The following is a 9945-nucleotide window of genomic DNA, read 5'->3' as shown; positions in this document are numbered from 1 at the left end:
AGGAATGCTGAAAGAAGAATGAAATGTGCAACTGGCTGGAAGTCCGACATTCAGGCATATTCAGACAAGAATTTTAATCGGTAATAATAATTAGCTGTTGAAAACAACATGTCAGAAGCTGGGATTGACTTTCCATCACTGAAATTTTGAAAAATTGATGCATTCTGAAAAAAGTGCTCAAGATCCAATAAAAATTAATTCAGCATGCAGCTTTTGGTATTGTAGCCAAATTGTATTTTGGACTATTTCAGGTCTGGGGGTAAATGTTATTCTCTTTGTGCCTTTTCATTGTGCTTCCACTCCCCCCACCATCATCCTTTACTTTCATCTTACTGATATTCACTCCCACAGCTCCTTACAGATACTGATGAGTGACTGCATTGAAATGCCTGCCAGGGTGTGGGTAGTTAGAAATGGTTTGAGCAGCCTCAGGGAGGAAAAAGTGTTAGTGTGGTGGTGAATGGGGGAAGGATGGCAGGGTGAAGGGGGCGTTCAGAGCCCCTTGCTGTTGCTGGGTTCCTTAGAACTGCCCTTGCTTGGGTTTTATTTTGGTGACCCTCAGATTATCAAAGTTATTTTTTCTGTCTTGAGAAAGAAAACAAGTCCTGTATTGACAGAGACAAATGCAGTGTATGTTTCAGACATATTGAAGCAAGGGTAGTTAGCTGTGTATGTAAAAGGCCATAGGAGGGGAAAAAATTCTGAAAGAAGTTAGCTCTGTTGGAGGAGTAGCTTCTTAAACTATGTTCTCAGAGTTAAGGTGGTTTTTTATTTGATAATTGTTTTGACTTATGAATGGGAGTAGGTTTTTTGGTTTTGGAAGGGACTCCTACCATGCTGAGTAGTGTGAGAGGTGTGTTTGTGTGCTATGAAGTAGAGTATTTTCTTAACCATTTGGTTGTTGTTGTTTTTTGGTGACTATTTTACTCAAGAAAAAACAAACAGGCTTAACAGAAAATAGTTCCAGATGGGTATTTTCTTTGGTCTTGGTTCTTTTTTAGTTACCTAACACATTACTGATGAAAGGAAGTCCTCTTTCCCCTTCACCTTTCCTGATCTTCACAGTGGTAATGTTCTTCTAGTTCCTCCCAAGACCATCAGTCCTAGAGCCCCACTGTATGTGGTCTCCTGCCCCGAAAATTCTCCTACCTGTCCTCTTGTTGCCTCCTTGCTCTAGTTCCCTTTCCTCCTGTGTCTCCTTCCGCTCCGTACCCTCATGAGTTTCTTTCACCTTTCCCACCAGCCCTTCTGCTGCTGTCTACGCTATCTGTTTGTATATTGTACCAGTAGTGACACATTAAACGCCACAGCCCTGTATTGGGGCAAGGAGAACGCAAGGAGGTACTCACTGTAAAGAGGTTTAGTTTTGAGCCTGGAGACTGAAGAACTATTGTAGCTCTAAGGATCTGATAGGGACTAAGTAGGACCTATGAAAGCAGTGAAGTCTCCTAATTTAGGAACAGTTCTTCAGCTGGCTCTGTACTTCTATGTCCTTCATCTCTCTTTCTCAGCTTTTTACTTCTGGGACAGTTACCTGTTCTTCTCAACACTTAATTGCCTGTAGGAATACACACTGGGCTTTGACTATTCTACATGACTGCGTGGTGTATAATGATGTCTTATGTGCACAGATCTGCTTTTAATTAGCAGTGATTCCATCTGAGTGAAACAGCATTGAACCATGGTTTATTCTTTTCAGGGTTTCAAACTATGACATCTTCTGGTATACACACAACCTTTTCTTTGTCTTCTATATGCTGCTGATGCTGCATGTTTCTGGGTAAGTAAATGGAAAACACAGTCCCTTTTCCTGAAGCACAACCAGGAAGAGCAGTTCCCTTGATTAGTGCCTTTCCCGAGCTTGCTTGTGCACAGTGGGCCAACTTCTTGACAAGACTCTATGCTCTTCAGTTTTTCCACAGGTTATTGTTTAAATAAAGTTCAGACTAGCTTGGAGAATTGTGTGTTGCTACAGCCAGCTATCACAAACTTCTTCACTTTCAAGTTTATTCCTTGTCCCTGTTACCACTTTCTAATTGGAAATCAAGAAAACATTATTGTTTCTTTTCTGCCCCCTCTTACCTGGCTGCTGAGAGAAGAATGTGAAGCAAAGTTGCTCATCCCTTTCTCTTTCCTCTCTGCCTTCCATTTTGACTCCTAAGGAGAGGGAAGGAACGGCCTCTCCCTAATTATCTCTTTCTCATTGCTATGATACAGAGTTCACTAGTTTTTCTTCTCGTTTTCACAAATGTCAGACCAGTGCTCATGTGCCATGAAGCTGATGGTCAGGTCTGTATCTGGCATGAACAAGCCCAGCTCTACCACAAGGTAAAGCAGCTTCTACAAGTTATGCTGTGTGAAACTCTGGTCCATTAACGTCTCTGAAGTTTCCTTTGCGGATGTAGGTGCAAAGATTGGTATAGGGAAGGGAAGTTGTATTTGAACGAGGTTTATTTCTCCATGTCATCAAACATCTACTGAAATACGGGGTGCTTTAATGTCTGTGCAGCACTCAGCACCGTTGCTTAAAGTAAACAGTGAAAGGTAATTAGGCCTACAAAGATCACAGCAGGAGTATGTTGTTGAACAAAACAAATGCAGCTTGAGATCTGGTGAATTGAAATAATGAGTTCAAAACAATTGTAACTCCTGGACAAAATTCCAGTTCTCTTTGTTTTGTTTTGTTTTGTTTTCTGTGGCATAGCTCTTGTTCATAGCTGAGGAAGATGGATCTAACCTGTTCTCCCTATCCTGGGGCAGGATGAACTTTTGCTAAATTGTTCTTGACAGGTGTTTGTCTAACTTCTTGAAAACATCTGGTGACTGAGATCCTCTAACCTCCCTAGGCAATCTGTTACAGTGATTGCCTTCAGGATATTTTTCATGTCCAGTTTAATTCATCTCCTTCACTGTATTATCCTTTGCCCATTGTCTTCCTAACCATGTTGCCACTTCATGAAGGAAGAAGTCTAGTTGGAGAAGTTCGCAAACCAAGGCTGCAGGAATACACCAAGCGTTAACAGGCATCTTCTTGTACACAGCCTCCTTAATATTGAATTTGGAAAGCCTTTCAGTGCGAATCTGAAAGAACTGAGTGTCAGTTAAAAGTGGGAGAAGAATGAGTCAGGGACAGTGGGAGTCAGTTCAAGTTTAAGGTGCCTAAATGTAGGTCTCTACATGTTTTCTAAGTGTCTGTCTCCCATTATAGTCTAACGAGTTCTAATAAATACTCAATGGAGCCTTGAGAATGCTTCAGCTAACCTGCTGCTACAAAAATCTACATTCAAGTGAGCTGGATTGATTTCTGGGCTCCATTGGTGGTATTGATTAGAAGATCTTTTCTGAGAATAAAGGAAGCTTAGACACCCACGCTTAGGTGCCCAAGTGACTCCTACATGGCACGTCTTAGAGATTTGCAGACACATGGCCACTTACTCTACAGAGCAAGGCATTTCCTGTGGCTGGACTGTGCAGGCAGATTGGGTGAGGACTGACCTGTCTTGGGAGTCTCTGCTTTTCAGTATTTCCCCAGTATTCCTGGATTCTTGTTTTGTTTCAAACTATTATAGGTATGTTCTTATAGTATCCTCTTCTTCAGGGTAGCCCAGCACTTCTCAGCAATATATAAAGTGACATGATTCATCCATCATATGTTATTGGTTTGTTCTTTCGTGCCTACCCTAAGGGAGAGGAGAATCTTTCAGTGAATTATCCTTAAAGATTTTCGTTGCTTTTGTAATTCTTGCAATATGACTTTCAAAGATTTTAGTGGCTTAAGGTTTGGTGTATATCTACATGAACTTATCTATATTTTAAGCCAGTAATAGCAACAACAAAAAATAGTTTATGTAAAAACAGAAGCATGGTGTTTCTAGTACAATACAAGGAGCTATAAAACATATGAAACATTTGGAGCCCCATCCTCAGCTGATCCAAATTTGGTATTACTGTGGAGTTAAGTGGGTTATGCTGGTTCATAGGAGCTGAGAATAAGAGTCACTAGAGTTATCCAAGGATTTATCTTCTGAAGGCTGAAAATTCTTAAGATTCCACCCAGACGTTGACCTTTAGGAGACCCCTCAAGCAACTCACCTTGATTTGAGCAGTGGACGATGGATGAGAAGATAGGAGCAGTGTAGTTCCTGATAAAAAACACTGAGAACCATTGACCTCTAGCTTATCATCATAAAAATCTCAAGAAATAGTGATATCTATTTTCCAGCTCTAGCCAGAAGTGCATGTTGTCTCTATTTTGGGCGTGGAAAATTGGGGCGGAGGTTGATGTATGCCCGTGCAAATAGACTGCATGCTGTGTTGCTCAGCCAGTAGCACACTTTCATATGACTTGCCCTTTTTGTCTCTCCCATTTTTGTTTGCTAAGAATGTCTGTCTCCTACTTACTGACATCCACATATTGATTTTTATGTATTCAAGTGTTGCACCGAAGAAATATGTGAGGATATATCTTAGGCTCCTTAAGAGTTGTGCAGAACTCAACCTTTCTGGGAACTGATCTTGGGTGTGTAAGACAACTTGCCTTTCCTTGACAGCTTCAGAAATGGGATTCATTGCAGCTGCTCTTAACAGGCAGCTTTGTCATCCCAGTTTGCCACTTAGTTAGCATGTTTGTAATAGTTTAAACAAACTAGAGATCACTGGCGGGGATGCTCATGTTTGCAGTTCAGCTATTCATGTCTCAAGGAAAACTTTGACTCCTCTTTTGGGATGTTCTGAGAACAGAGAAGCTGTGAGAGCAGCTGGCAGGCATGCACACAAGGTTGATTGAAAAAATATCACATGTGCTATGACTTCCAGCTAAATCCATGAGGCACCATAATATTTATGGAGCAGAGAACTAGCATAATGCTAGGGGTATCTGTCACTTTGCAAATATGTGGTGACCAACAGTGATGCCAGATGCAAGCGATAGGCATGATCGGGCAATAAATACAGAGAGAAGCATGGGTGTAGGCACACGGACACTTCCCAAGTGATTCTCCCAGGATTGGACGTGGAGTTTAGAGTGAGCAGGTTTAACTTCCAACCTGTACGTTATTCACTGGACCACGTGGGAAGCTTGTTACTAGCTGTCAGGACTGCATTTCAGTAGGGAAGAGTGCCAGTAGCCTGTTGGAACCCATTTAAGTTGGGAATATTGCAGATATCCTACTTCTCTCTCTTCTTGTGAATTAAACTTTGTGGCTGCTGCTGTGTGTGTGTGTGTTGGGGAGGGGTGGGGGGGAGCATATGTCCTTATGTTTGATTGTATACTTGAGATGAGCCTTCACCACATGGCCTAGCGCTCAGCGGGCACGTCTCACCAGGCATTGTGTCAACGTGCCTTATTTCCCACCCAGCACCATCCTGTACAGTGTTATTTAGCCCTTTTTTTTTTTTTTAATATTCCTCCTTGTGGTTTTACTGTCATCAAATCCAGATTTGGAGGCAAGTAGTACTTCCGAGAAATTTTATTACTAGTATTATCGGTTCTTCCCCGTTTTCAATGATTCATTCATGTGTTGAGATATCCCAGAGTGTCTCAGGTTTCCACTTCTTTCTTCATAGTTTCTAGCTGCAGCTGCAAAGCTCTCACTTCATTTTACTATAAATTTAACTTTAGCTTAAGAAACAAGCATGGACCCCACAAAATAATTTGCAAGAAAGGTTCCTTGTCTATCATGCAGGACTTTCTTTTTTCCTTCTATCTATTTAACAAGATGATATTCAAAGGAGCAAATTATACCATTGTGTGCAAACCTGGTAAACACCAAGTAGTGGGAATGTTTCTGCAGTTTAGGATTTGGCAACTTAGGTCACTTCTGCTACAGATGATTGCCTTAAAAAACGGGGCTTGCTGACTGTAGGGAGGATGAGTGAAAACAGCCTGGGTGTGATTGAACTGGAAATGTGATTATTTAATTTTTTTTCAAGGCTCCCACAGTATCTCCCCCTTTCAAGCAGTATTAAGCTTGAGGCTGTTCAGTGGGGGAGTGCCAAGTGAACTGGAAAAGTTAAACCTTGCCTCTAGTGACAGAGGGCTCTATTGTTGCAAAGCTTCGATCTCATTGAAAGTCCTGAAAGCAAACGGAATAAAATTCTTACAGAAGATGAGCCTTGTGACTGCTTTCTAAAACCCTCTCCGAATTAAGATAAGCTGCTCGGTTTTGACTGTTACTTCAGTGTCTTTGCTATTTTTATTTTCCTGTAGGGGAGTGCTCAAGTACCAGACCAACTTAGAGGAACACCCTCCTGGTTGCTTTAATCCTAACAAAACACTCCTAGAGAATATGACGGTGCCAAAGGCTTTTGAAGAGACGTTTCCTGACTATACTACCGAGCCTTTCCCAGAGGACTTATCAGTACCAGAACCCTTTGTACAAAATAACTTTATGAGAATTTGTTCGGAGGAACCCAAGTTCCAGTCACACTTCCCAGAGGTCTGTATGATTCGACATTTCAGGTATTACAAGCCATGCCAAGTCTTTCAGTCAGCCATAACCACTAATTATTGCTTTTCCAGACCAGATGTTTTAATAATGGAAAATATTATTAAAACCTTTTCAGGCATTCAAAGATTCGGTGGGGAAAAAACAATCTGTATTAAACCTTGAACTGCATTACAATGTGGTGCATAGAATAGGGTGGAAAAATGTCAAGAGATTGGCTGTAATGTTCTTTTTTGTATGACACAATAAGAGATGTATTGATCTTGCTATAAATGTTACTTTAAATTACAGTGTAGCACTTCAGAGCAAACATTTATATAACATATTCATAAGGTCCCTTTGTAAGCATTGTGCAGCAGTAGTTAATTGAAATAATCAAACTCCATTTGTTCTCTTTCTTACCATGTGGATGCAAGTCCTAATACTCATTTCTGGGTTGCAGTTGGTTGTGGTTTGGCTTTGTATAGCCTGTTGTTTGCAGACAGGCTTGTTTTATATGTGGCATGAGTAAATGAGTGTGATGACAGGGGGCATAGAAAAGCCTTTTCTTTTTCTGTTTTCCGTTTTTCTTTTGTTTCTTTATGTTTTGTGGCAGCAGCTTTTTCTTCCAAATTTTCTCTTTTCTTTTGAGAAAAGATGAGCTGGGCTGTGTTGGCAAGTAGCCTGAGGAAGTTTAGGAGTACGAGTTCACAAGACCAAGGCCCACCATTCAAGGTGGTCCCAAAACAGACCTCACAGGAGTTTCTTCTTATTATTATTATTACTATTGTTTTCTATAGAACACATATGTCCCTTACTAGCTGCAGTGGGAACCCGTTTTACTATGGAGCATGTAATAATAATAAGAAACAGTCAATTCTACATTGAGTTCCTTCAACAAAGTTCTTTGGATTTGTATTTTGTTGTGGTAGTACTCCTGAATTACAAGCATCAATGTATATCTGGCTCCATATGACCCAGCGGACATCAAACAGTCTTCTGTGGGGCTTAAGATGTCTACTTTAGAGCCATTTATGGGATAAGAAGAGCCGTGGAAAAAAATGGCCACTCAGTGTTCTTTTGGCAGCTTATAACATTATTTTAGGACTTTTTTGGATTTGGAAGTGTTTTATGCAGTTAGAGATACCAAGTCTAAAAAAAAAAAAGCCTTAGGTCTAGTGAGCCGCTGAAATTTTTAAGGCCAGAGGTGTTTGAGGAAATTAAATACTCTGCTAGTTGCAAGAGATGCTGATGTGTAACTTCAAAAATTGGGAAGGGAAGATGGATGAGAGTCGGGGGCACTGCAGTGCCATGGCTTGAATGACTGAGCAGATGTGGAATTACTAGGTAGCTCTGCCATTAGCTGTTAATAATTGACTCTTAGGATGGGATTTAGCTGAGCAGCTGCATCTGAGGTAGTCACCCAAGGCTCCCCGTATCATCAGTGCAGAGAAATGGGCATTTCCAGGGCATTATTTGTTTAGCATACACATCTTCCACAGGGCCAAATGAGTTGTGATTCGAAAGTGCCCAGTTCTCTCCCTTGTCTATGATTTTACATGGGCTTAATATAAGCATAAATTCTATAGCACAAGAATTGCTTCTTTCTTAGTTTTTTGGTTGTACCTGAGATGATTAAAAGAAGGTAATATTCAAAAAATATTGCAAGCCAGAAAGTGTTTTTCCGTAAAGATTAATCAGTTTTATAGTACTCTGGTCTGTTAGATTTTGAAACGGTGTACGTACTGTGTCATTCACTGCTGAAACCAGTTGCAGTCTAACTACATAAAACCTGAGTAACATGGTTGCAAATGAGGTCATTAGCATTTTGTTCCTGATGAGTTTTATGATTGAAATCGTTTGTGCTTGTGGATGATGCTGCTGGTTAGACTGATTAAACCTCCATAACGCGCTTGGATTTCTGCACATAGAGAGTTGTGGAGGTTACTTGTGACCATAACACTGTTCCACAATAGATGTGAAATGAGGACCTGGAAGCACTCATGTAGTTTTGAAATTAGAAAACATAAAATGAAAAGTCCTTGAGGTGACGTCTTTTTGTTCTCCCATAGACCTGGTTTTGGATTTCTGGACCTCTGTGCTTGTACTGTGTGGAAAGGCTGTACCGCTACATCCGCAGCAATAAACCGGTCACAATAACTTCAGTGATAAGCCATCCCTCCAATGTCCTTGAAGTAAGGATGATGAAAGATGACTTTAAAGCAAGGCCTGGTCAGGTGAGTTAATGTGCCCCTAAAAAATCACTGCTGTTCATGTAACAGTGTCTATAGGGATGACTTTCACTTTGTATCTACTAACCCATCACTGAATGTTTTGAACATATTCTTTCTATCATTTTATTTTCTCTGGCTGATTTTGTTTCAGTATGTTATTCTACACTGTCCAAGAGTGTCCGCACTGGAAAGCCATCCATTCACCCTTACAATGGTAAGAAATAGATTTTTTTCTGTATTTTCCCTTTTATTTATATTTGGTAAGCAAATGGTCTTTATTGCCTTTAAGGTGAAAATTCCCTCTGGAAGAGCTTATGTTTCATTTATGAGGGCACCAATGAATATGAAATGGGATGGTTATTATGTATGACAGTGCTTAATACATATTTAATTTTCTCCACTGTTGAGAAAATGATAACAGGAACTTTTTTCAAAGTCTTCCGTAAGTGAAAAACAATAATAAATAAATAAATGAAATCCGTGTGATTTTGATCATTGTTTCGTAAAAGAGGTTTCAGCCGTTTTTGTAGACCTTAACGCATAATGAGCACAAATTGTAATAAGTTTTCTGTTGTCTTTCCTATTCAATGAAAAGACATTCCTGCAACTGCCTTTTCCAAAGTTAGAAAAACATCAAGTTTAAAAAAGAGGTTTCTAAAATAGTCTTCTGCTTTATTTTCATATTAAGAGATATATTGATGACTTAAAGTGATATACCAGGGAAGTCATACAACATTGGGATTATTACTTACGCAGCTCAATTGATCTAGTATGGGAACTGGACCCCCTGGAGACAGACTGGAATAAAGTGAAATTGTGTATAAACATATCTGAAGATCTCCAGGCGTGAGCAGTGCAGAGGCCTGGGAGATGCTACCAGAAAATCACTGTACTGCGCTGCCTATGTTGTTACATAGAGCAGAGTCTAAGGTTGAATATTCATGTCAGCCTTTTCCTTCCAAAGGGAAGGAAATTTAGGATCACCTGAAACTGATACTCTTCTTCAAGAAGACCATGGAAATAAATATTCGTTTGATTCTTTTCTTTGGTCTGAAAACTTTATCCCCACTGAATTGTACCTAGTGCTATGGAACAGCTGAGATGTTTTAATGTTACTTGAGATTCAGAGGGCACAACCAGGTCCTGTCCACTCCCAGCTCTTTGGTTTTGTGGGGTGTTTTGTTTTGTTTTTTAATTTATTTATCTATATGCCGAGCCAGCAGGCAGGTACTGTCACAAGGGAACCCACGCTAAATTCCATCCAAAATAAATTTTGTGGTGTAAAT

The 9945-nt window shown here is 40.2% G+C and overlaps 1 protein-coding gene across 1 annotated transcript in view; it reads left to right on the top strand.

The window, feature by feature from the left end:
* Positions 1–9945, top strand: part of NOX4 (NADPH oxidase 4) — a 70615-nt gene that overhangs the window by 21076 nt on the left and 39594 nt on the right. Inside the window, exons 7-10 of the mRNA XM_009583104.1 lie at positions 1700–1780; positions 6209–6437; positions 8498–8662; positions 8811–8873. Coding sequence (XP_009581399.1) covers positions 1700–1780; positions 6209–6437; positions 8498–8662; positions 8811–8873 — 538 coding nt within the window. The remainder of the gene's footprint in view (positions 1–1699; positions 1781–6208; positions 6438–8497; positions 8663–8810; positions 8874–9945) is intronic.

The sequence above is a fragment of the Fulmarus glacialis genome, unplaced genomic scaffold (assembly GCF_000690835.1).
Source record: "Fulmarus glacialis isolate BGI_N327 unplaced genomic scaffold, ASM69083v1 scaffold748, whole genome shotgun sequence".
Classification (NCBI taxonomy): Eukaryota; Metazoa; Chordata; class Aves; order Procellariiformes; family Procellariidae; genus Fulmarus; species Fulmarus glacialis.
The sequence above is the reverse complement of the archived record's forward strand: the minus strand, read 5'-3'. Positions and strand labels throughout refer to the sequence as shown.